The following is a 26,140-nucleotide window of genomic DNA, read 5'->3' on the forward strand; positions in this document are numbered from 1 at the left end:
TAAAAAGGTAAATTAATGTAAATAGTAGTGTGATATTCGACTTTTAATCGATAATTTCATTTTCGACCTAATTCGTGATAGTGAAATATGTTAAATTGTAAACACTTCCCACCACTAAATTAAATTTAGTTTAGGCTGTTGGCCTAGATATCAGTAACGCACCTTAAATTAGCTAAGGCTATTTGCGAGTCGGTCAAAGTAACCGATACTACGATAATCGAAGAAAGGTGAATGTGTGAGGGTTAAAGCAGCTTTACCGAAAGGAGTTAATGCAATCTAGCAGCGTGCTTGAGTACGTTTCGCTTTCTCGTTTCCTCTATTCCTTCCCGCTTTGTGTTTTTCATCCATTCTTTCGTTTGTGAAAATTCACGCGTAAAACTTCTGTTCTAGCAATTACTGTTGTGATGCCTCAAATATTTTAGTTCTGCTGAATTGTTTAATCTAATTGTTTACGAAAAAGAAAAAAAAAAGCTCAGTTAACTGCGCAGATGTAGTTTTGTCACTGCGTTATTGCGTGACTAAAGAGATACGATTCACCATCCATGTGGACCAGACTTTCAGACTCAAAGATCATAGGGTCGGACTTTGATTTTCCTTTATATTAATTCCCTTGAAAATCTACTATGAAGCGTTATTATTACGGCCTGATAGGTACTCTTCTGGTTCTTGTCACAAGCTGTGTTCCTTTAGTCATCCTCGAAGCAGCAAGCTTTTGCGGTAAGGAGAAGGCTTCTGCCTTGATTCAGTGGATTGTCTCGAATGCCTTCTCCGCCGTCATCACGAAGAAGACTGATAGCGGACTTACAAGATGGTATTTGAAGGATATTGAACTGACCCGCTCAGAACAGCTGACGAGGAAAGTTTTTTCCAGCCTTTTTGGGCTGTTCTTTACAATGTTTACCCTTGCTTCAAGTGTGTTTTGGGAAAACTTACTTCTCGACGTGAGCTACGGTTGCAAACCGGATGATGCTTCCGTGTCTATGGAATGCTTCGAATACAACATCAAGGAAAACGTGGAGTTCTGGAGAGCATTTGCAAGGCTTGGAGAAGATCCGATCGATTGTAGCAGTCCTAAGTATCTTAATGGATCTGTGGGTGTGATTTGCTACCAAATGGTCTTCAATATTGGCGTTGCTTCCGGGGCAAGTTACGGTGTATTCAAACTGGCTATGATTGCAGTCAGTGCAGCTACCAGCGCCATGTTGCTGCATAAACGATCGAAAAATGTAAACAGAACGAAGATCATTGTTGCTGTGTTAATCGTTACACTGTACGCGGCTTTCGTAGTTTCGCAAGTTGTCGAAACGGAGAAGGGACCATCTAGTTTAGTCGTCATGATCGATTCACACAATGTGGCGATCTATCTTCAAGTGCTTATGGGATTGGGTGCTGTCTTGTCATTCGTGTATTTTGTTCCTTGGAAGCAACTCGTTGCTTTTCAAAGTAATTTGTACCTGTATGATCCCATACTTTGACCTTCTTATCGCAATTTTCCATTCATTAATAAATCAGAGCTAATATTGTTTACAAAATTGTATGATTTAAGGGTTGTAAGCTCACTGATAAGGTGTAGATGGTGAAGAGCTTGGTCACAGGAGAGCTTGTTTGAAGAGTGACCAGTCATTTAACGGACATGTTAACTGGCTGACAGCCAACTCACCAACACTGTGGTCCACTTGCCAACAACTTTGCCAAAAAATTACACCTACTCTATACCGAAAGGTAATTAAACAGTAAGGAATATAAAAGAGTCACTAAACTGAATTGACTGAGGGTGTCAGTGAAGTGACCAAATAAGACTGTCCAGGAGTTGAGGAATGGTTAAGGCAAGCTGACATGTCAGCAAAGTTAATGGGTACTGTTGGAAGGCTAGAGGTTATACAGTGGAATAACCTGTGCAGGAAGGGAGAGGATAAAAAGAGGAACCCTCCCAAACCTTGTGCATTCCCCCCCCTGCCCCTTCTCGTCTTGCACCTGCTTCTCAGGCTGAATGTAAGGATGATCTGAGTAAAAACTATGCTTGTTTTTCAATATTTAATTCCAAACTAAAGAGAGATAGGATATTATTATAATTTTATTAATCTGTCTCATAAATACAGTAAACATTGTAGGAAATTTTCTTTGTAGGTGGCACATCAAAGCAAGTGAGTTGCCCCCCAAGACGCATTCACTATACTTTTGCAAAATAAACCTCCAGATATACAGCAGGCTGCCAAAAAGTTCTAATCTGCATCAATTCCAGGTCTGACAGTTCAAACAAGATTGTAATAAAAATACATCTGAGGTTACCTTGTTCAACCATCGCAACTGGTAGTGTACTTGTTAACAGCCTTGGAAATCCATTTAGTTATAAATAATATGTAAAAAGAGAAAACTCCCTGAAAATTAAATGTTAGAGATTCCACTTCAAAGTCCAGTGATAAAGTTTTCATCAATTAATATGATCACAGAGCAACTCTACATTCTTTGCATCATTTCTACACAATTAATGAAGGTGTTGTCAATTAAGAATACTTCTTTCTACCATGTAAACCTCCAGTTAAAGACATAACTTTAAAAGAAATTATCACAAAATTCTCCCCTTCATCTCTAGCTGATAATGAGGAGAATGAAGACACACCATTCTAAAAATGATTAAATAATTTTTTTGAAATAATTATTAAAGTAAGTTTGTTTAATAATGATATTAATACATTATCATTGATTTATATCACACTAGGATTGCTTAAATGCTCTGCTGTAGGATAAATCTGTCAAAACTGATTTATTTGACAACTTTGCCGCCAAATCTGATCAAAATTTGCCAAGGTGCATGCAGAACCAAAGGGGGAAATGTCTCATAGTTACAATAACATTATTTCATCAACAGGAATCAAGAACAGACCTTATAAAATTCATAGGAAAAGACTCACTATTTTTCTCTTATCTTAACCCTTGACACCCTAACATCAGTATGCAAATTCTCCATACTGTTCTCCATACATTTCCTAAGGCACTTGAGTAGGAGAATTTGTTTAACAATCAACAGCTTTTTTGGATGGTGATTATTTCCTTTATTCTTGTGATGTTAGTGTTTGATTCAGGAGTGATAATATGCGAGGACATCAGATGCTAGTTACTTTTGGGGTCTCCAAGGGTTATTAATAGCAATTATGATTCAAATTTGAAAATATTTGCAAGTACAAAATTGAAGTAACAAAATTGCAGTGGTGAAAGTACCACTCTTTAACTGATTCAGTAGCATTGGGTTTTGTCTCCCTACTATGCGAGTTCACCATCATCTTCATTTGTAAGCAGTCCATATTTCTGACGAATTGCATCAGTTCTGATTTTCCTGTCTGCTCTTCTCTCTGCATTTCTTTTCTGTGCCTCTTCTCGTCTTTTCTGCATCTTTCTGTCTTCCTTTCGGTAACTCAGTTGTCTGCGTTTTCGACAGCACAGACAGTAAATACAGCAGCCAGTTAACACCAGGACCACAAAAGCCACACTTGGTATGACATAAATTAGAACAGAACCTAAAGTAGAGAAATATAATGAGCAATGATGTTAAAATCACTAGGAAAGGTAGAAAAGACAGAAAATAAAAAACAAAACAAGAGAAAGCTGTATAACACAGTTTAAAGTAGAAGTACAGATACACTGTAGTCATCCCTGCCATGTCAGAGTAAGACTCAAGCCCAGGAATTCTGGGCTGCAAGTCTAATAATTTACTTTCAGTAACACTGTCTGTGAAATGTGCCTGCAGTTACAGCTGGCTGCTTATGCACTGATCAACTTCAAAGCTTCCACACCCCCTCCCCCCAGTAACCAATAGGCATTTGACTGTCATCCATGTCCAGGGGGTGGAGAATTTTAACCTTGCCTGAGTGGGGTGGGGCATTTGAACTAGAAATGCCAAGTTCCTCCAGTGTAATACACATATTGTAATGGAGGAGTTTAAAGGTAAAGAGTCTGTTTTTGTGAGTGATTGGCTTAGAAAGACAATTTTCATATTGTAGAATGATGTTTACAAGTGAAAACCTAACAGCAACACCAAAAACTAATACAAGACTTTGTTACATTCTACAACATTTGCTGATCACACAAAGAATTGTTCAACATTGGGTGGGGCATTAGAATGGAATTTTGGCCCGGGGGGAGACAGGGAGAAGGGGGGATTTAAATGAGCTGATCTTCAAAAGTTTAAATACCTGAGAGGTACCCCAGGGGAAAGGGGGGTGATGCTGAAGTTTCAAATAAATCAACACATTATGACAGAGTCAATGCAGAAGGCAGCCATTCATAGATGTTGGGCCTTAGAGTTTGACTGTCTTTATTCAATGAAGTTCAAAGCAGGGTAAAATTTCTTCACAGCCCCATACTATTGTTAAACAAATCTGTTTTCCCAATGGCAATGTATTGTTTATGTCATTGTTTTCTCTATCCAAGAACTGAATGCATAATGTAGGATGGGGCTGTGCAGAAATTTTACCCAAAGCAGGACCCATTTATAACCCTTATTACAGTTACTTTTAGTGATGTCTCTTTATCAAAAGTAACCTTAAACACAAATAAAGAAGCAATTTAATTGATAGATCAGAAAATCGGTGAGAAAAGAAAACGGATCACTTTCGACTTCAACTTTATTCCAGTGTACCTCTCGACCAGGGAATATATATAACGGCGTTATATGTGACTCATAGTTTATATACTGGAAGTTTTACGCCACTATCTCAGTCGGTAGATTAATTATAATAAATTGATATATAATTTAATTATATTACTGGCGTAAAATTTACAATATATATATCACCGACTGGAAGAAATTACGCCGTTAGTTATTAGTGTAAAACCTTACATATATACATCACCGACTGGAAGAATCTCTACCACTCCTATCTTTCGTTGACATCTACCTTTTGAAGAAATCGTACAATAAAAATTCAAAACGTTACCTGCAACAAAACACTGCTTCCAATACCATTTATTTCCCTTGCAGTTGTGAGGAATAATCTTGATGCCCGCATCGTACTTCTTACATGTTACATCCGCGGCGCACCAGAAGCAACTGATATCTTTGACACAGTCACCACACGAAGTGTTTTTCTGTGAACAGGTCGTTTCAGGTGTTGGTGACGAAGTTGGTAGAACAGACGTGCTTGTTCTATTGCTACTTGTGGTAATCGGAACGGTAGTACTCGGCGATGAACTTTTCGAACGTGTCGAAAAAAGTGGAGTTGTCGAAGGTGTCGATCGCTTTGTTGTGGTAGTATTAGCTGTGGTCGAAATGTTAACTGCAAACACACAGCTCCAGAAATAGATAACAAAGAAAATACACAAAACTAAGTTCTTCATTCTGTCTAATAATTTGGGAAAAGAAGGAAATAGCGATAAACAGCACCAATCTTTCTCAATAAACTGTTGTGAAATGCTACACTTTCAAGAATGATGATGAAATAAATTATTTACGAAGAAGCCTGGAACTAGCCATAAAAAAACGTGTTGTTTGCGTGAAGTTGCGTGAAACGTCACGTGAAATGAAATCATCCGAACAAGGTTTTAGTCAGCGGTTGATAGAAAGAAGTTAAGAAAATGGCGGAAAACTGTAATTTAGTTCGTACCGTTTGAAACGTTGATTCCTTGATCGTTAAAGGTAGATCTTCGCTCTTGTGGTGAAAGTATCCCATATTACCATGGCACAACCAAAGAAAATTACACAAGAAACATTTGATGCGGTTGTAAGAGAGAATATAGAAGAATTTGAAATGGATTTGCACGAGGCTATAGAAGATGCGAAGGATCAGTTTAAAACTCAGGGCGTTGACTTGTCGAACTTGATCACATCATATATTCAAGATCCAGATACAGGTGAACTTAAACACAGCAATCCTGTGAAAGGTACGTTAGTCCTATATTGGAACAGGAAAAGCAAAAATAACAACACCAAAAGCTAAGTTATCAGCTGATTTTTAAACTGTACATATAAAAATGCTCAGTTGAAAAATTTTAACACACCAGCAAGTGTAGTATATATGCTACGCATTTCTGTGCTATGCATTTAATCTGCTTTACCATTAGCTATTTGGATTGTACGTAGTATTGCTAGCCTTGATTGATGCATTAATGTAGGGGATATATGGCAAACTTTATCCATTTATTGGTTGCTAGGCGCTAAGTCGTCAGTCAAAGGTCAGCTTATAGTGAACTGATAGTTTTTCAATGATTGATGGACACTCCACCAACAATGGGTCCATGTCTTGGTTGAGATAGAAGAAAGACAGATATTTGAAGATTGAAACATCAGCTGCTACTATTAGCTAGCTATCAGCTGACTGTCAATCAATTGTGAACACTTAGCAACCAATAAATTGATCAAAAACTGGTTGATTGATGTACTGACTGATATATAAAGAAAGATTTGAATATGAAAGCAATCTTTGTGGTAATGAACACTACTTGAACAGTAGTTAAAATAATGCCTGAAAAAATTTCAGGCCTGTACAGGATTTGAACGCATGACCTCTGCGATACCAATGCAGTGCTCTACCAACTGAGCTAACAAGCCAACTGGGAGCTGGTCATTATGTTGGTTCCACATAAACCTGTGAAGTGATGAATAAATAACTGTGAATATATGAAAATCATATATGTGAACTGTAGAAAAAGATGTGAATATGAAAGAGATCTTTGCGGTGATGAAAACTACTTGAGCAGAAGTGAAAATAATAATAAATTAAGATTGTTCTGCTGACCTATAATGCATATCATGCAGCCATCTTAGGTTAAACTCAAGACTTTTTTGTCTAATTCTAACTGTAGATGCCTTGGACATGATATGGACATCTTTACAAGAGGATGAATCTCAATTACTCTGGAAAGGATTGCAGGATTTCTCCACTGAATGCAATAAGAGCGAAAGTAACAGAAAATTTGCAGCAAGCAGAGATGCCTTCAAATTACTCTTTTCCAGTTGCAACCATTGTTACTTAGTGAAAAACAAGGATAACCTTGCTGCCAGTCTTGATGCTTTGAGCTCATTTTTGTGTGGCCAAGGAGATCTTGCTGATGTTAAAATGATTGAATTTCTCTCAAACTGTTTAAAAGAACTTAAAGAAGAGATTTTAGTTGAAAAAATTGTTAAAACCATAAGAGTTGCTTGCATCAAGAGTGAATCAAATCGTCAGACGTTTGTTGTTAATGGTGTCATACCTTGTTTAGTCGCTATTTTGAAAGATTTCAGCCAGTCAGGAAAAATCGTGAAGGAAACATGCCTGGCCCTGCGTGTTTTCACATTTGATGATGACATGAGTGTAGCTTTTGGGAAAGCGCATGAGCATGCTAAGTTGATTGTGGCAGAAAATGCATTTGGAGTACTGTTGGGTATCATGGAACATTGCAAAGATGTGGACGTGGCAAGTGAGTTATGTGTCACCTTGAGTCGTCTGGCAGTGAGGAATGAATACTGTAAGGATATAGTTGATATGGGTGGACTGAAGATGGTTCTGAAGTTATTACAAGACCATACTTCTAACCAGGTAGGTAGAAGTATTTTTAATAAGTTTTTCATTTGTGTGTAACATCTGCTTAAGGAACCCATGCCACCAAAATTAATCACAGTTTCAGTGGCCACTAGGAATATTGCTACAGTGTAGTTCTCCTCCCCCTTTACCTCCCCTATTACTTATCAGGTTGATCAATTGTGTTTTTTTGTACGTAATATTTATTTAACAACTGCATCACTTCCACTATTGGCAGCCAGCTCCTAGATGGAGACTTCTCCCATGGCTAGCAAATCTTGGCAACCCAGCCATGAGCCCCCATGCAGGAAAGGGAAACAGGTACCTGTCACACTGAATAAACAGTGGAAAGAGGGAGGGAAGGGGTGGGGAAAACTGCTCGGGTGATGAGCTGACACCCCTCACAATGTTGCAAGTTCACACTCAAAGCATACACAAGAATGCCTCAAACAAAGAGAACCCAGTATTCAGATGCATGCGCATATGCAAGTAACTGCTGACTACTAGAGAATGCTAATGCTCCTTGTTGTTAACTCTGTTAAATTGCATTTAACTGCATATATATTCTTGGGTTGAAAGAGGCACTGTGAGAGGATAGTTTTCATTAATCCATTAGCCCCTAAGAGTGAAAGGTTTCTAATTTCTCCATACACTGCCACCCTTAGATCAACTGTATGGGTCATGAGAATAAGGGAAACAAACTTCAATTTATGAAGCTCCTGATTGTCAAACAAATTCTCATTCTCAGTATAATAGGAAATGTGAAAAGAACAGTGTGGAGATTATGAATACTTATATTTGAGTTTAAAGTGTTGAAGAAAAAAATAAGGGATCTTGACACCCACCCTCTTGCAATTCAGAATGCACTGCCCAAGATGGAGAAGTCTTGATAAATGGACAGAAAAAAAGGAAAAAGGGTAAACCTTGATGGAATCTTTTAGTGACATTTGTGCTCTAACTCATACTCTTTGTTATAGAATATTTCTAAGCAGGTTTGCACTCTTCTAAGAGCCATAGCTGGAAATGATGATGTCAAGACTTCCATCGTTGATGCTGGTGGCCTGGGACTCATTGTTGCTGCCATGACGACTCATGCTAAGCAACCAACAGTAGCAGAACAAGGATGTGCAGCTCTAGGTTCTATTGCTTTGAGAAGCCCCCCTAACTGTTCAGCTATTGTTGCTGCTGGAGGGGTGGAAGCCATTGTCAAGGCTATGCAGATTCATCCTGATGTTGCTGGAGTACAGGTAAAGGTTTTTATATCAATTTACAAAAAGCAAAAATTTTTCTTTAAGGTAGAAGCCTTAAGTTCAGTGGAATAGTGGGTGTAGAGATTGAAGTTATTCACAGTTGTCCTCCAAGAATAAGTTATGGCTAGAAATTATGTCTTATGAAAACCATATTTCTATCTAATACTGGACATTTGTAGTATGCTTTATCAAGTTTGTGGTTTCCCTCAGGTTTCTGTTCTACATTATTTTTCATGCTTTGAAGTGCAAAACCTTCTTTCTTGCTTTCCTTTGCGAAATAAATTGAGTAAAACTCAACATGTTTACAAATTCTCAAAAACATTTTTGTCAACTTAAGTGTCAATCAATCCAAAGCTTCAACATCCCCCCTCCCCCCCCCCCCCTGGCATTTGAGCATTGGTTTGTTCAAATTCCCACTCCTGAGTTCAAATACTCCACCCAGTCTTTTTGTAAAAGGCAAAATTAGCAACAGTGACTTTCTACACATTGACTGAGCTTAAAAACTGGACCTTTTAGACCTATTTGTCTGAGCCATTCACTTAGGGATATGAACTATTAACCTCAAACACCTCCATATTTAAAAGCATACCAGCTGTATTCTGCTGGAAAGACTTTCTACTTAAGGTTCAAATTCCTCATCCCACTGGGTACAGACAATGGTCAAATGCCGGTGGGTTGCCTGGGGAGATGGGGATGTTGAAGCTTCAAATTGATTGGCTCTTTAGCAGTGTCTTTCTGGGTGGCTAATCATACTAAATACCATTGTCTCGCCAGATATCACCAATGGAAATTTGCATCAGTAAAATAATGAAAAAAAAGTTTATTTCATAATTCCCATTATGATTTGAATAAATTATGTGAACATTTTTTTTAGAATATGCACGCCTAAACAAAGTTGTATGAAAAAATTGAAGACAAGTTTGAAAACTATCTGTATTGGACTAAGATTTTGTAGAACCAAATAACTATTATTTTGTGAGTCAACCTGTAGTTTAACACTATGATTGAGTCAAGTTTAGGCTGGAATAAATGACTTGATCGTTTCTTCTCTCCAGAAACATGCCTGCCTGGCTCTGCGCAACCTGGTGGCTCGTAATTCTGATCACTGTGACATCATCCTTGAAGCAGGAGCTGAAAGCTTGATCAGGAAAGCACATGGCAAGATGGGTGATTGTGAGGATTTAGCTAAAGCAGCTCTCAGAGATCTTGGTTGTGATGTGGAACTTAAAGAGCTTTGGACTGGAACAGGACAAGGCAAGGTTCATCACTGATTTGAGAGAGCTCAAAGATTTTTAACCAATCAAATTCAACCATAAAAAGAATCACTACTTTTTCAATGACAAATCCAGTGCCATGACTGCAAGTTCTCCTTGGCTTCTTTTCATTTTTTTTTTGACTAAGACTGGTTGTTGTAATCACTGACATTGGTTTTGAATTCAGACATTACCCTGTAAAGAGGGCTATTGATAATTGTAAGGTAGCAGTGCCTTGCCTAGTGTTTTGGTCATAGTAGTTATCATGATTCAACCAAGGAAAATCAAAGCATTAATTTGATTGCTTGCATAGTTCTCATTTTGCACCAAACTGTGAGAAAACTGTGGACTTACTTTTCGTGTGACCAAGCCATATAAGAATGTGTGTTAGTTAGAACTCACCATCAGCCTATATTTAACATTGTTTTAAAATAAGATATTTAATTGCATTAGAGTGTATTAAATTGTAACAATTTTAAAATCATTCTTGCATTTTGAAATCTTAATGCAAAGTAAATCACAGCCAAGGGATACTGTGATGCAGTGTTCAGTACATGTACTTCTTAATGAAAAGTTTGTAGTGGAAAGAGATAGAAATTACTAAGAGGTTTTGGATGATAGGTAAGAGGAAAGCAAAGGGAAGAATGGGGGGGGGGGGAGTGGGAAGAAAAATACTTTGCTCACTCTTGAGTGCACTTCCAGGGCTTTCCCCATTCCCAGTTTTTTAAAAGAAAACTCTGACTCTGACTGAAGACGAACAAGTTTGGCTCACTCACTTCTCTTTCACCTCAAAGATTCAAACCAAACATAGCAGTTTGGTGAAGTTCTCTTCACCCTGATTATGAGTTGGAATACAGCTTTCTTCCCTATTAATAGGACATCAACACTGCAAGTTATGTAATAACTAAGGAGAAGACTCTAAGGTCCTTACCCTGTCAGGTAGATGCAGTGATACACTGAATACTTAAAATTATACATTGAAATAGTTTTTATACTTAAACATTTGAACATAGCAAAACTTATAAGACTAAAAGTAGCTATTTCCTTTACATTAAGATCTTTGGTTCTAAAATAATTCATAAGTTATTTGCTGGGGTTCATCAGGTCCAAAAAAAATTTCATTACTTCATTTCTTTTCAATAATGTCCCTAATTATGTAACCTACTGGGAGGGAATGAAAGTAGCTCTCATTGATGTTAATTCCTTCCATTTATCAGAAAATTGCCTCTGTTTTCAATGCAACAACTAAACTATCTAGAACAATTTAAAAATTCCTAATACCCTAAAAACACACCCTTCATTTCCTAGCTGCCAGATACTGAGCTAAAGTATTGCATAATTTTAAATATTCCCTTGAAAGAATTAAAAATATATTTTAACCTTAGGTAAGTTAGCTTCCTTTGAAATATTTCCTATAAAACTTTTGGAAAAGTCTTGTTTTGGAGAAGCCCACACAAATTAAAACTAAGATATAGGCAACCATGATTGAGGCTAATGGATATCGGAATATCAGCCAGTTACGAGCTTGAGTCCTGGATCAGGAGACAAAAGAAAGTTACCATAAATCAAAATTAGGATAGAAATTTAAATGTGAAAATACATAACCACAGTTTCCACAAAATATGTACAGAGATGTAGGGATCTGTCTGTCACACAACAAAGTTTATGAAAATCCTTTAAATCCCAGAAGTGATGAACTAGTGCTTTTCCTTCTCAAATTTAATAAATTATCCTGCAAACAAATGATGAGAAGAGACAAAATGATCAGTGGGAGGGTACTATCCTGATATAGCACCAGCTTCTCTTAACATACTTTCAAGGAAATGAAAGGTAACAAGATGGGAGAATTGCCCATATGATCTTGGAGGTAAGTTGTTCACTAGTAGTTCAGATAAACCCCAGAAAGAAGGACACAAAATGTAACCGAGCAGAAAATGTCAAACAAAATTTTCCAAAGTAGTGAACATTGGTATAAGAGCAATTTTCAATTGAGTATCAAAAGTCATCTGGGATTGCATTAGTTTTGCTTCACTTTGCCCTATGATTGGCCCAGAAAATTTGCACCTCTCTTTCAACCAATCAGATGCAGAACTAACCAATCATGGCTTGAGTGCCTACATTTTACCATGCTTTAAGGAGTTTGGTGGATTTTCTTTAAGTTCTCATAGATTCTTAAAGGTTTTTTCCTATCTTTTGATTGCCTGATGTCATAAGAATTTTGGTCTTGGATTTATGACACTCAATCAAAAAGTGTTCTAGAAAGTCATCTAATATTGTTCTTTCCTGTTTAATTCTCCGCTACCCAAGTAACAAGAATGCACAAATGAGAATGTATCAACTATCTAGGAGAAAGAATAAATTTTATTATTACTAATGATTGTAATGCTACATTTACTATACCTTGTAGGTGCTTTCTTCTCAGCATACACCAGCACATATTTCACTCTAACAACTTGGTTGTTTGTAACCACATAATATCTCTCTGGGACATCTCCTCCCTCACTGTTTCTTGCTCTTGCCCTAGAACGAGTTAGTCTGTTGTCATTTGCTTTAGATTTGATAGTACACTTCACATCTGGATGGTCCAGGATCTCACAGACAGCCACGCAACTTAATCTTTCTCCTATAGCACTGTTTTTCCAGCCTGAACCAAAACTACTGTAATTCATACAAACAGTTAGATCACTTGACAGGTAGGTCCCTTCTCCAAAAAATGATGTCTAAAGAAAATAAAGAAAGGTGGTTTAATTTACAACTCAATTTAGCTAATTAAACACCATAGGGGGTAAGTTTTTAAAGAAACTGTGGTTTTGCATCGGTGGGAGAGTATAACCAGGTTTTAGTATTATCAACTGAGTTGATAATGTAAGTTGGCCTCCATGAAGAGTTTCAAAGGTGAAATTTTGAGTGTCAAAGTGAATGTTGGTCATGGTCATTCCCTGACTAAGGGTTAGTGCTTGAAACACCAGCATTGAAACTCTTTGCAGTGGCCAATTTCTGCTATCAACTCAGTTGATAATACAAAATTACTCAGTTTAAAAAATGAAATATAAATAGATTGATCCATAAGTCTTTAACTGATTAGAATGAGTCTGTACTAAGCCTATTTGCCCAGCCAAACCAGAGCTTATCCCGGTTTCCATGTTAGCATAAAGCAACTGGGAGTATTACTACTCCCCTCTGGATCCAATGCCAGTTCGTGCACAGTTACCCCCCAAGCATTTCATCAGGCTTCCCTGACAATTCACCAGTACCTATTAAATATACTCCTTGGTTAGGTTGTCTAAAGACAATTAAGCTAACTGAGGGTTTGCTGACAATTTTTTATTTTGTTTTGTAGCTTTGTGAACAGTTTTTATTTACTCCACAGACCTTCAGTTTTGTCTTACGCTAACTTTACGGTAAAACCCCTCAAGAGGTAAGCCTAGTATCTGCTTTATTTCAAGATAAATCAAGGACAAGGTAAACTTTTAATCCTGGATTGTTGCTAACCCTCTTTCAAACAAGTGGGCCCTGGGTGGAGAGAGGTGCTATGAGAGAAAAAGAAAAAACTACGGGAGGAAAGTGTTTTGTCCAAGAGCACAACAAGTTGATCCAACCAGGTCCTGAACATACACCACTTGATCCAGAGTCCAGTGCACTGACCATCAGGCCACTGGATCTCCTGTCCACTAATTATTCAACATGTTTATTAATGTTCATATATATATCAGCCATTCATCCTTGGAGATCCAGAGGAAAATAATGAAAGGGCAAGTGTAAAATAAAGGAGCGATTTCAGGCCATGGCAAACTTACTTTGTGGGCTTACAGTTAGTTAGACAGTCCGCCAATCAGTCAGTCAGCCAGCCAGTGAGTTAGCCAGTCAGTCAGCAAGCCAGTAAGTTAGCCAGAGAGTTACCCAGTCAGCCAGTCCATCAGTCAGTCAGTTAGCCAGTGAGTCAGCCAGATGGCCAGTGAGTCAGTGAGTCAGCCAGTCAATCAGCCAGTGTGTCAGTCCGTCAGTCAGTCAGTCAGTCAGTCAATCACATAGCCAGCCAGCCACTTGATCAGTGAGAATCTTAGAGGGATTACCAAGTAACTCAACTAAGCAAACAACTGACAAGACTCACTTTGTTAAGATGTGCATGTAATCCATTATTCAAAATAGAATGAAAATTGTCCACTCTACTTCCATGGTAAGCATACCAAACATCACGAGTCTGTGACATGTCATCAAACATTGCACTGAGAGTATTTGTCTCACTGTAAACAACTTCAAAAATGAAGTCAGGTGTGGTGGAGCAGTAACTTGCTTGACCAGTTTTTTTCTCAATCTCCAAGAACTGTTGGCATTAATAATAGCAAAAATAATTGTCACGGAAATTATAAGATACTAACTTATGTAACACAGGGTTTACTTTTTCAGGCAGACACCAGTAACATTCACTAGTTGTGGTACTTCTTAAAGCTGCCTACAATTGCCTAAAATTCTGCAAATTCAACAGGTTAGAGATTTGCTGTGCTGGTTTGACAATTTCTTTCACCTACTGTGCTTTATATAAGAGTCCTGGTAGCACCAGCAAAAGTAACAGCTAAGTTGATAATTTCACCAACATAATATTGCCCAGGCTGTTATTGGAATGTTATTAATCTATAATAAAACTATGTAATATTTTAGTCTCAAAATCTGACTTCTTTCAGGTACATGGAGTGCAATTTTACAATTATTATGAGGCAAAAAGGACAGAAGGATCCATAATCAGGTAAATTTTTATTGAAAAACATACCACAGATTTCTTAACAGATCTCAGTGCAAAGGTTCTATCCAGTGCCCAGTCCAAGATATCCCAAGTTTCTTGAGCATATACCTTCTCACTGGTTTCTGTCAATAGCTTGTCAAATGAAGGAACTGTGCTGCAAACTTGAACCTGTGAAGACCAATTTTAGTGGTGCTGTCCATTACAATGAAGTACCACAATTAACAAGTGAGTAGCCATCTTTGCCAAAGAGCTTTTGGGTGTATGTGTTAAAAGATGGCCACAATTTTTTCAAAGAGGCCTTAAAGTTTTTTAAACCATCCGATACAGTCGTCAAAGGTGCTGAAAGCAAAAATGGATTTGGGAAGAGGGGAAGTGAGAAGAGGTGGAGTGGAGAGGGAATTAGGGGAAAACGGAATGTCCAGCTCTGAAATGTAAAGTAAAGCTGAACTCAGATTTTTAGGTGACCGACACTCACCAGCCCTTGAAAATTCTTATTACCATCACCAACCACATATGCAGAAGGAAAGGGTCTTAATATGCTATCATGTCTATAACTTTCCAGAGCTGCAATAAACAAACTCCACTGCAGGTCAGCGGATGTGAGGTCAGATTCAAGTCTTTGTAGCACACGTTCCTTCGCTTCTTCAGGTTCCATTTTTTCCAGTGTGTAAGAATTTTTATCGGGCTATCACTTTCCACATAATTTCCCTATACAAATAGTTACCAAGGGAGCATCTTCGGGAAATGTTTGCAATCGCAGAAGGCCACGTAAACGTCCGCCATCTTGAAATTGGTAAAGCAGTCTGGGTACTCAATCTACACGAGTAGCCAATCAGAAAGCAGCGCGCCAATCTTAAAAGTCGAGACAAATATTTCTAATGTGACATTTACCGGGAAGAAGTTGGTTTGGGTCGTCAGAGGTCGTCGAAATGTCAGTGAAGCAAATTTATTACTCAGAGAAATACTACGACGACGTATTCGAGTACAGGTAAAGACACTAAAAACTCGCTACCTTTTATCTCTTCATTCTAGATGGTTCGTAAGCTGGTTTTGAAGCGAAAACCAACACAGTCTAATACATCCTGGCAAATTTTACTTCTTACTTGCTCCTGTTTCAAACGAATTAGTCTTCTCTCCAATTGTCGTTGTTACAATTTTGACTTGGAAGAGGCACCAACTAATACTCTCTAACTACTGTAAGTTGTCCAGTTTGTTTCATTTGGGAAAATATCTGAATATATAACTGTCGTTTAAAGTCTTGTGTTGTAAGAACAGATCATTTTAGGCGAAGGTTCATTAAAAAAAAAAAATGGCGACGTTTCCTTTTACGCGTCTCCCCGTGAAAATGTAAGTTTTTTCGTTAAGACCAACTTGTGTTGATCATTTGGTGCCTGCTTTTCTAGACATGTCTTGTTGCCGAAGGAAATAGCTAAGCTTGTCCCAAAACGGCATCTTATGTCAGAAACTGAATGGCGAAGTCTTGGTGTTCAACAATCTCAGGGTTGGGAACATTACATGAAACATGACCCTGGTGAGTTTTAGATTTTGTTACGTACTGCACTGTCTTAATTTGTGGCTCATAAAAGTTTACAGAGCCTCTCAGAAACGCATATACAGTCTGGTCTGGTCAGCATTCACTTGCAAAGTGTGACGTTCATCCTCTCTGAATTTTCTTTAAACTTGAAAAATTAGCAAGGAGAGCTCTGTTTGTAATTTTTGACCACAAAGAGTATATTCTCTCATCCGCTTCCCCCTCAAGAGTAGTAGACTCTATGCAATTAAACGTCTCTTAACAGAAGTGAAAAGAAAGTTCTTCAGCTGAATTAATTGCAAGCAAATATATGGAAATATTTTGAAAAAAACATTAGACAGAAAGGGAGAGAAACTGTCATTTCCATGGTTGTGGGTATGTGTTTGACCCTTGGTAATCCTCCAATAATATGAGAATATTTTGCACTATTAATTTTAAGAGTTAGATGGAATGAGTTGAATGTATACTATTTCTCCTTGCTGTATGAATATTTTCCATATTTAGCACTAAATTGTTAAATCTACAGGAAAGACGTACTTCATATGGTCAAGTGAGTGTTGAAAAAACCTCTATTTTTCTGGGATTGAAAGAATTTTTTGCAATGCTTAAGATCATCAACTTTCATTACAATTTTTTAATGAAATTTGTCAGGCTTCATTTCTTCTATTACTTAATTGCACTGCACCTGCAATGATCATTTTTTTTCTTCATTATCAAGTTTTTGGGACCAGTTTAAACAGGTCATTAGTACTATACAGGTCTTTTGAAGCTTTGAGGGGCTGGGGAACTGGGTACATCCAAGATTCTACTTATGATTGACTGTGTCTTTTCAGAGCCTCACATTTTGTTATTTAGAAGAGAAAGGACGGATCTGCACAAGAATTAGAACACAAGAATGCCATTGTAGTAACTGTCAATGGAATGAAGCTGGAACAGTGTACTAATGCTAACCTTTACATTAAAAAATAATAATATTAATGATATTAAGTTTATGATGTAAATTTTCCAGAGTTCATTTAAATTGTTTGATTGTACAAATGTAATTATTTGTGTTTCATTGATTCACAGTTCAGATAAATGAACTCAAGGAACTTCATAATGTACAACATAATTTATTCATCAATTAATTCAAATTATTTATTTGACTGCACTTTTGAGCTTTCTTACATAAAATGTACTGTTTGCTTAATTTGCTGCATTAATAGAAATAGCAAATGGAAATTTGTTTATTAAAAAGTTGTCGAGAGTTAAGCATACCTTTGATTTTCCACAAGCGAAAGGCCGTCCAAGATATGTTTAATGGGATAAATGAAGTTTGTATCTCTTTGAACTGCATGTTGTGGAAATGTCTTTTTGGCCCCAAAGCAACTCATTGTCCATCGAGTTTTTAACACATTACTCTCTAAAAAATTAATGGCCCCTTCTTATGAGCCAGGGTTGAATCACATAAATCAGGGCAAAAATAAACCCTGGACATGATTTTGGATTGCCAATCTGCACTTCCTCAAGGTTTGCTTTGAGCCTGACTCTAGTGAACCTTCCTAACTCACAAAAACCTGAAAACCCAGCAACGTTCTTTCTGTGTCTGCAATGCCTTGCTTCCCCTTCAAAATACCGTAATAATGTTTCTCATTTTAACCAGAGTTATAGCAATAAACTTTGAGTCTGAAATTAAAAAAAAAACGAAAACATTGGAACTGTCCAACGTAAAAATATTTGCACCACAAGCACATCAAAATCCAAGACATCTCTTGCAAAACAAATTTCCTATACAACAACCACCACTTTATTTGATGGTTACTGTCACTGAAACTGCTGACTTTTCTCAAGCCCCTGGCTGACGTCCCTTAGAAACAGAAAATCAGAAGACAGAAGACGAGACTACATGAACAAAGTCATTCGAGACGTTCATTTGTCACGCCATGCCTTGCGTTACAAACAACGGAAGACTGGGCTAGAAAATCATGAACCAATGAAATTGTGCAATCATTTTACTTTCGGCCAATCACAACGAAAGAACACGTTCATAATTTTTCAATTCAATCAGACAGTTACCGACTCTCGGTTGTAACCGATTTTCACTACGTCTTCTTCGTTTCTTAACGTTTGCCGCTAGTAATTTCGCGCAGAATGTCTGTGAGAGATATTTATTATTCCCCAAGATACGCCGATGACGCAGGTGAATACGAATTTAGGTAAGACTTGAAAATCCAGAGTAGTTATTAGTAATGTTTGCTTCCTTGATTTCGAAACGCGAAGAAGTGATAACAGCTGCTTGGTCAAACTTACAAATAGTGTAACAGCTTCTTCCTAATAGCGTGTTCTATTTTTTGTACCTACAAGACATGTTATCTTACCAAAAGACATCGCTAAGAAAGTTCCTCAGAGGCTTATGACAGAACAAGAGTGGCGAAATTTGGGGGTTCAGCAATCACAAGGATGGGTACATTACTTGAGACACGGACCAGGTAAACAGCTTCAAAACAACGTGTAACGGTTTCAGAAATGAGAAACAGAGTAAGACTACTTATTGCCTGTGACTTGTCTCTGATTACGTTTCAAATCTACCTGTTTTAAGAATAGTTGTACCTAGTAAATGCGTGGAATGAAATAGAAATCTCTCCGCCATTGTTACCGTTTTGGCTATGTTCTTGTTGAACTGTGTGACAAACTTTGTAGGCACAAGCCAAATACAAATTTAAGAGAACAATCAACAACACACTTGAGCTCCAAAATGATCCCATGCCCTCACCAAGGCAAATTTACAAATTTAAAATAGGTAACTTGGTTGTAAATCTCAATAACTTTTGTCGTATAAGAAGCTGTTAATTGCGAAGAATACGGTTAAAAGTTGTAACCCATATTCTACAATTTTTCTACAGAGCCACATATACTCTTATTCAGGAAGAAAGTGAAGTAAAAAGCCTTGCTCAGGAAACATATTGTACAGACATTTATGAAATGAATTTAAGTTGGATTTGAAATGTAATGATAAAAACAGGGATCATATTCTTGTCCACTCTGTCAGAGGCATTTTTTAAATGGTGCATGAACAATACGATCAAGCGCTTGCAAAATCATCAAGGGGCTGCTTCAGATTTAACATGCTGTCAATGTCTGCCTCTCCAGGACTTATTGTGGGCCTGTTAGTTATATTTTGTACATATAAATGCAATTTTTTTTACTGTGGAAGTCTTAGATAGCTGTCTTTGCATGCTTGCTCTCAAGTTACCTTATTGGTGGTAAAATGTTTGACCTTGTTAGAATGTTCTTGCCTCAAAATTTTCATGTGTTTCAATCATGGAAAAACATGCCACTTTTAATTTTACTTTAAGTAAGATTTTCGTGATATGTAATGATTAGTTTAATACAAATTAAATAAGTTTCTGTCGTCAAGAAGCCTCTGATCATTGGTGTATTAGATATGAAAATTGGCTAATTAATAGATTTAACATGGGGTGTGCAAAAGAACCTCCCAGGCCCCAAGAGGATTTCAAACTGAAGCTCATTCGATCCCCAGCTTGATGCAAAGCATAAATTGTTCTCCTGGCTGCAGGACAAGCTTTAATTGTTTTATATTATTGAAATGAATGGAGTCAAGTGTGAGGGGAATGAAAAAAGTGAGAAACCCCATCTTTTTCCTGCCTAATGTTTACCTTGGCTCACCTGAAAAAGAAAAAAAATTCCCCTGTACTCCATACTGTTGTCCTCTTTGGCCTCAAGTAAAAGATCAGGCCTAGAAGTTCAAAGGGTCAGTGATTTTGCCAACTACTTTTGTTCAGAACAAAAATTGAGACAGTTAAAGTGTTAACATCTCACTGCTAAAACTTCAGAGGGTTTGGAGACAATATATCTTTAAAATGGCTGGATATTTTATTTTTTTCTAGTTACCTGCACATGGAGCACAAAAATACAAAACTCTTTAACTTGTGGCCTGTTTACAGCTGTCCCCTCAACTCATTCTTTTTTATGTTCATTATGTAAAGAAAAAAAAACCCAAACAAGAGGAGAGCACACAATACAAAGCACTAAATTAAAAAAGTTTTCATTTGATATGATGTTAGCTATGTGTTCTGATGGCAGTACACCAATACTTCAGATCCAATGCGACCCTCTGGGAAATGGGTGTGAAAGAATCTTGCACACTGCAACAGAAAAAACCAAAACAAATTTCACTGGTTAAAATGCGGCTTTCAAAGTTTATCATTATAACCCTTGCTTAAGATTAAACAATCATGCAGAACATATGTTCTTGTGAATGGTTAGCCTGCAAAGTAGGTGTAATTTTGGCGAGCTAATGCTCAATATTTTCCTACCAAAAAAAAATGGCTGCCATCTCTTATTTAATGGCAGTGGTGGGAGATTGAAAAAAAATCCAAATTGATGCAATAATTTGATTGATATGTCATTACTTATATCTTCCATCATAATGAGAAACCTCAAATCATTTAAAGTGAGGGAGGCAGTTTAACATCACCAGGCAATAAAGTATAAATTTTAGAATGTTGATCAAGGCAAAACCCTAAAATATATAACCACTGATTATAACTACAAGTATCTAAGACTTAAGATTACAATAAAAAAGTGTGGTTGTCAAACAATGTTACCTCTTTGAAATTAAAATTTCCCAACCAGTTTGTTACATCCTATGGAGAAAAAACACTAAATTACGAATGAACAAAACAAAGAGTCTGTAACAAGTAAAACAAAACAACAACAAAATTATGGAAAAAGGAGGTACAAAAAGTGAACAATGGTTACTGGCAGACTAAAACCTTCAGTACCTATATTCTCCATACTGTTCTCTATATATTTCCTAAGGTGCTGACAAGGAGAATTTGTTTGACAATCAAAGAGTTTCTTTAATTGGTGATCATTTTAATTATTCTCATCACATTAATGTGTGATTCAGGGGTGATAATATAGGGAGAATTTAAATGAGAGTCACTCCTACAGGTTAAAGGAAGTTTTTGGTTGGCAGTATTACTGCCGTTGGTGGTAATTTACTGTATGGTGGAACAAAAAGTAATTGTTTGCTGATGATTGGGAATTTTTACAAGACTACAAATCAACAAGGGTTGGGGAGAAGAGATGATGACACCCAACAAGAAGTCTTGTAGCTCAGTTGGTAGTAGTGCTAAACTAGAATCTGGGAGGCATGGTTTGAATCTCATCAAAACTTGAATCTTTCCAGGCTTTTTTCTGCAACTACTAAAATTGCAAATTGCAGCTCACCTGTAAGAATCATTTTCTTACCTGATTTTCATCTAAGGTAAATTTAGACTTGTTTCATTTAAAATTGTAAGACTAAGAGAATGATACAAGTATGGTGAAGAAAGATCAACTAACGGGTAAAAGCACATTGTACAGGACAATGTGTGTAGGAAATTGAAGCTGATCCTGATGACCTGAAGAGAGTCCATACTTTTCTGATAGCCACATTGTGGGATTTCTGTAAAACAGATCAGCTTCATCAATGTACCCTGCCTCATCACTTGGGGGACATTCTAATATCCTCATGCTTATGTTTCTGTGTACAAAACTATAAAAAACCCTGTTATTTAATGAGTTATTAGGTTTATATTCATCCACAACCAAAGATGAAGTAGGACATAACCTTCTGATTCAGTTAGATTCAATCTACTCTTTATGAGTGTTACTATGTTCTCTTTGCATTCTGATGCTCAGAAACTGTGTATTTTCTCGCAAGTTTATTTATTTAACAATTCGCTGAAGGCAGGTAAATTCACAATAGGACAAGGTTGTCCCCTACAAGGTAAATTACCTTAACATCAAGATTCGACATCTTGCCTTTATGTGACCTTTCCAACAAGATCAAATTCCTTTTAGAAGTCATGAAAACTTTTATAATGTTGTACCTAGTTTGAACAGTAATTCCCAGTAACTTGTACTACTGTCATGGGTCAAATCTGTTTCTTGTGTTAGGCTTCCAATTCATGGAGAAGAGTGAATTACAAGGAGGTAAATGAGAAAAACAATGAAGTTTGTAACCTAGTGGATCCTATCTTGTTTGCATGCAAAAAAAATTTTTTGAACTTCCTATTTTTCAGTCATCTTCCTTGAACTAAAGCTTGGAATGGGGTAGTTAGATACTAAAGAAAAGGAAAGCAAATACATGTACAAAAAAAGCTGAAAACAGTTTCACAGGAGCAACCATAAAAATTAAAAACAGTACTGTACCTATAAAATGGTGTCGAGTGACATGGCATCAGAAATAATACAGACATGTCATTAGCACTTCTCAGTTTGGAGCTTTCAATTTGAATGTACTCCATGACATCAGTAGTTCCCTTTTGGTGAACAGTGCTAGTGTATATAGCCAATGGAATGTTTGTTAGCACTAGAAATAGTACCATTATCTTTGCTTTCCAACCAGATTTCATCTTCCTTGAAAAACCACTACTAAATGCATGATCCTTTTTCTCACACTGATACCCAGAAAGGAAGCTTAGAAAGAAACCACAGTAGCACATGGCTAAGGGGACCACTGGAAAAATGAACCTAAACTCCTTGTGTCCCAAGAAACTGGAAAAAAGGGGAAAACAATAGTTTTTATTATAATCTGGTATTTAACTATACAACTGATCCTACTGACTAATAATTCAAATGTTGCAGAAAATCAGGATGGTGCACTTTTCACTCAGAACAGTCTGTACTAAACACCCCCAATATTTCATCGCCAGGTGTTCAGAGGTTGACAAAATATTATCACAAAAGTTTTTGCTCTTATTTAAAAAAGAAAGATTCAGGGTTCTCTTTCCATTTGCAACAAACCTGTAGACAACGATGCTCCACAAGATTAGCAAAGTCAAGGTTTGCTGTCTTTGGGAAGATTTGTAAACACCACCAACAAATGGAATCAAGTGTGTAAACATCACAGCAGGAAATCCTTGGGTGAAATACCTGTGAAATATGTAGGTATTAGCCAAGGCAGAAGCATAATTTTTGAAGAACAACTTACATATTGTACCCTACAAAAAGAGCTCCCTTTCCTTTATTCAAGGAAAGAACTGCTCCAAGCTAGAGAAGTGAGTCCAAATTTTACCTACCAGTGCCATGGATGACTTCCATAAAATGTTCCCATATCATTAATAACATTAAATTTGATGAAGTTGAGTTCCACCAGTGTCCATGTGCCATGACACCAACTGTTCACAATGAGGGACCATAAAATTGCCAGACATCCAATGGGAAAAATACAGTTAATAATAAATGATAATTTGTTTGGTGATGAAAATAAATAAAAAGCACACAATGGAATCCACATGACTGCAGCTGTTGGTCTGATAGTACAAGAAAACGCTGCAATACAGAGAGCTTTGAACACTTGTTTAAAGCTATCTTTTTTGCTGCCGCAAGGCCAGTAATAAAGTGCTACTGTTGTCAACACGGTTTCTAGGGAATTTGTCAGCGTCCTAGTCACACAGTAAAGTGTAAACCACGAGATCAAGTAGCAGATAAGTGTCCATCGAGCAGTTTGTACATCGAACCTCTTTGCTGCTAACTTGTACAAAAACAAGTCGCCACACGACGCAAAACATGCCTGCAACACCCTGGGAATGACAACAAGGAACTTGGCGGTGTCAATCCCAAATAGGGCTAAGCACTTGTAGCTTGTTGCAAAGATCAAAGGATAAGTCCAGCCTCTAAGACCCTCTTTCCATTCCCACGTCAAATATCCATATCCAAATGCAACTCTATGGGCTACTTCGGGTCCTTGCCAAAATTCATCCGGGACGAAAAATGTTTGGATCATCACAGCATTAATGACCCTAAAGAGGAGTAATGCCGGAAACAGCCAACTTTTTGACGGGTAAATAACATTTGGAGATACCATAGTGATTTCTCCCTGGTAGATAGAAGATGGCTGCTCTGATTCCTTATCCATCTGAGCCTGTTTTCTTCTTTTGAGCTCAGGTCCTCCAATTTCTTCGACCTCCATTTTCACCTTCGGTATCAAAATCAACAAGGCGCTCCTATAGTGTGGAGCCTAGTCTCAACTCTATCGCTAACGAGTAACGCCTGATGATATTTGATAGACCGTAACGATCTGGTCCTAAAATGGTACTTTCCTTCATTAGAAGCATCGGAAGAATGCCTTTACATCAGTTATTTATAGTGACTTTAGTCGGAGTTACAAGTGGTGTTTATATCTACAAACCGTTGCTCGAGAGATACGTGAGTGAACATGGTACAAAGAAGGAGGATAGCGCCACCATTCAAGCTGCAGTTGAGGCAAAGAGTACAACGTCGGCCCAAAAGAAAGATCGTCCAAGTGAGAATTCTGCAAAAGAAAAAGCAAGGGAAGAAAAAGCATCTGAAAAGTAATTAACCTCTCTTATGTCGCTCGCTGAAATGAAATGTGCAATGTGATGTCTCCAAGAATTTACCGGTACCTGATATGAATTAAGGTGGGCTGCTGGTGACTTCTATCCCGAAAATGACATCGTGAAGCTGAATACTGCGATCGCAAGCCTCATAAGGTGAAAATCAAGGTGGAATCAAGCTTAATTGCACAGTGATGGCAATATAAGTATTAGTATGACTCTGTCTGAAGAAGTTAAATGCACTCGGTCCTGCTGGGGTGGAATACTGTATAGACTGTGCTTTAGGGGTAAATATCATATGGGACAAACCCTTGATGGAGTGAAATTTTTGGGGAATGGCTTACAATTCGTATCCTGTAGGAAATGAAACTTGGAAAAAATTGGTCATAATTTTTTTTTTTGAATTTTCACTTTTTTGCCTTCCTTTTTTGGGTAGCAAACAGAAGCTTGAGGAAAAAAATGAATTTGAATGATGTGATTGATTCCTACATGATACATAATTCTAATACATTTATTGGTAGTTGTAAAAATTAAACATTACTCAGTGATCAAATTTTTAAAAGGCATTGTTTAAACTAGTCTAATTAGATCTTTCAGATTTTTGCTAATGTTCAAGTTTGCTCATCAAAGAGATTCCCCTACATTTTTTGCAATCATTTCTCAGAAGCAGAACAACCTAAGTCTGAATTGCAAATGTGGTCCAATCCCTGAGTGTGAACTTTTTGTGTACAGAATTTATAAAAATATTTTTTTTGCCATCTTTTGAGCATGAAATCTACAGAAAATTTCTCACAATGCCTGCGACCCATTTCTAGCTAACAAGTGAAGACCAGCAAAAGTTATGTAGAGTGAAAAGAACTGCAGTGGCCATCTTGATAGAATTAATTGAGTAAGAACTGAGAAAAATGACCTCAAAGAGAATATGTTGCTAAACCATTCTCAAAACAATTGAATAAAGAGGGTAAGTTTCTAAAGAAACTGTGGTGCTGCATTGGTGGGAGAGTGTAACAGGGTAATTTAGTCTTATCAAGGCGTTGATAGTGTAAATTAGCCACCATAAAGAGTTTCAAAGCTGATGTTTCAAGCTTAGGCCCTTTGTCATCGTTCTGACAAATTGTGGTTACACATCAGATGTTCTTTGAAGTCCTTTTCCTTCTCAATGTCCTAGTGGGTTCCCTGGGGTTCAGGAGGAGCCAAAAATGCATGCATTAATGCCTTGGAACTTAGAAGTATGGTCAAACAAACTTTTGTAATGGTTCTTGCTCCAAGGGATTTTAATTTTTGTGTTGATTTTTTAAGCGATGTAATTCACGACCACCAGCTATCTCACTCTGTATTAGCTAATATTTGTACTTAAATCAGATACTCTTGTGATCAACACTTGTTATCAAAAGTGAACTGCAATGTTAATTACCTTGTATAATTTGTATTTGAAATAAAAGTAGGCAAATAAAAACATGATATTTTAGCAACTTGATGCATCTTGAAATGGATAATTATGTACATGGAAATCAGAAGGAG

At 37.2% G+C, this 26,140-nt stretch overlaps 7 protein-coding genes across 7 annotated transcripts; 4 read left to right on the plus strand and 3 right to left on the minus strand.

The window, feature by feature from the left end:
- The first annotated feature begins 539 nt into the window (after positions 1-539).
- On the plus strand, positions 540-1,922 carry LOC131779318 (uncharacterized). Its single transcript, XM_059095861.2, has one exon. The coding sequence runs from the start codon at positions 624-626 to the stop codon at positions 1,473-1,475; it is 852 nt and encodes a 283-aa protein (XP_058951844.2). The 5' UTR covers positions 540-623; the 3' UTR covers positions 1,476-1,922.
- Positions 1,923-2,061: 139 nt separating this feature from the next.
- On the minus strand, positions 2,062-5,416 carry LOC131779297 (pituitary tumor-transforming gene 1 protein-interacting protein). The gene is made up of 2 exons (XM_059095831.2): positions 4,935-5,416; positions 2,062-3,515 (listed from the first exon to the last, which is right to left on the minus strand). Exons 1-2 carry the CDS (start codon positions 5,332-5,334, stop codon positions 3,262-3,264), a joined length of 654 nt encoding a protein of 217 aa, XP_058951814.2. The 5' UTR covers positions 5,335-5,416; the 3' UTR covers positions 2,062-3,261.
- Positions 5,417-5,570: 154 nt separating this feature from the next.
- On the plus strand, positions 5,571-10,017 carry LOC131779265 (armadillo repeat-containing protein 6). The gene is made up of 4 exons (XM_059095789.2): positions 5,571-5,877; positions 6,799-7,514; positions 8,474-8,743; positions 9,802-10,017. The coding sequence occupies exons 1-4, from the start codon at positions 5,673-5,675 to the stop codon at positions 10,015-10,017; spliced, it is 1,407 nt and encodes a 468-aa protein (XP_058951772.2). The 5' UTR covers positions 5,571-5,672.
- A 1,363-nt stretch (positions 10,018-11,380) lies between these two features.
- Positions 11,381-15,528, minus strand: LOC131779267 (protein mono-ADP-ribosyltransferase PARP16). Its single transcript, XM_059095790.2, has 5 exons — positions 15,216-15,528; positions 14,768-14,908; positions 14,111-14,323; positions 12,400-12,719; positions 11,381-11,531 (listed from the first exon to the last, which is right to left on the minus strand). The coding sequence occupies exons 1-5, from the start codon at positions 15,393-15,395 to the stop codon at positions 11,390-11,392; spliced, it is 996 nt and encodes a 331-aa protein (XP_058951773.2). The 5' UTR covers positions 15,396-15,528; the 3' UTR covers positions 11,381-11,389.
- A 52-nt stretch (positions 15,529-15,580) lies between these two features.
- Positions 15,581-17,612, plus strand: LOC131779268 (cyclin-dependent kinases regulatory subunit). The gene is made up of 3 exons (XM_059095791.2): positions 15,581-15,728; positions 16,144-16,271; positions 17,105-17,612. The coding sequence occupies exons 1-3, from the start codon at positions 15,670-15,672 to the stop codon at positions 17,155-17,157; spliced, it is 240 nt and encodes a 79-aa protein (XP_058951774.1). The 5' UTR covers positions 15,581-15,669; the 3' UTR covers positions 17,158-17,612.
- A 713-nt stretch (positions 17,613-18,325) lies between these two features.
- On the plus strand, positions 18,326-19,681 carry LOC131779293 (cyclin-dependent kinases regulatory subunit). Its single transcript, XM_059095823.2, has 3 exons — positions 18,326-18,466; positions 18,615-18,739; positions 19,154-19,681. Exons 1-3 carry the CDS (start codon positions 18,402-18,404, stop codon positions 19,189-19,191), a joined length of 228 nt encoding a protein of 75 aa, XP_058951806.1. The 5' UTR covers positions 18,326-18,401; the 3' UTR covers positions 19,192-19,681.
- Positions 19,682-20,109: 428 nt separating this feature from the next.
- Positions 20,110-24,241, minus strand: LOC131779302 (GPI mannosyltransferase 3). Its single transcript, XM_059095837.2, has 6 exons — positions 23,342-24,241; positions 23,067-23,195; positions 22,473-22,817; positions 21,621-21,813; positions 20,879-20,917; positions 20,110-20,416 (listed from the first exon to the last, which is right to left on the minus strand). Exons 1-6 carry the CDS (start codon positions 24,232-24,234, stop codon positions 20,336-20,338), a joined length of 1,680 nt encoding a protein of 559 aa, XP_058951820.2. The 5' UTR covers positions 24,235-24,241; the 3' UTR covers positions 20,110-20,335.
- Between the last annotated feature and the right edge of the window lie 1,899 nt (positions 24,242-26,140).

The sequence above is a fragment of the Pocillopora verrucosa genome, chromosome 4, assembly GCF_036669915.1.
Source record: "Pocillopora verrucosa isolate sample1 chromosome 4, ASM3666991v2, whole genome shotgun sequence".
NCBI classification, from domain to species: domain Eukaryota; kingdom Metazoa; phylum Cnidaria; class Anthozoa; order Scleractinia; family Pocilloporidae; genus Pocillopora; species Pocillopora verrucosa.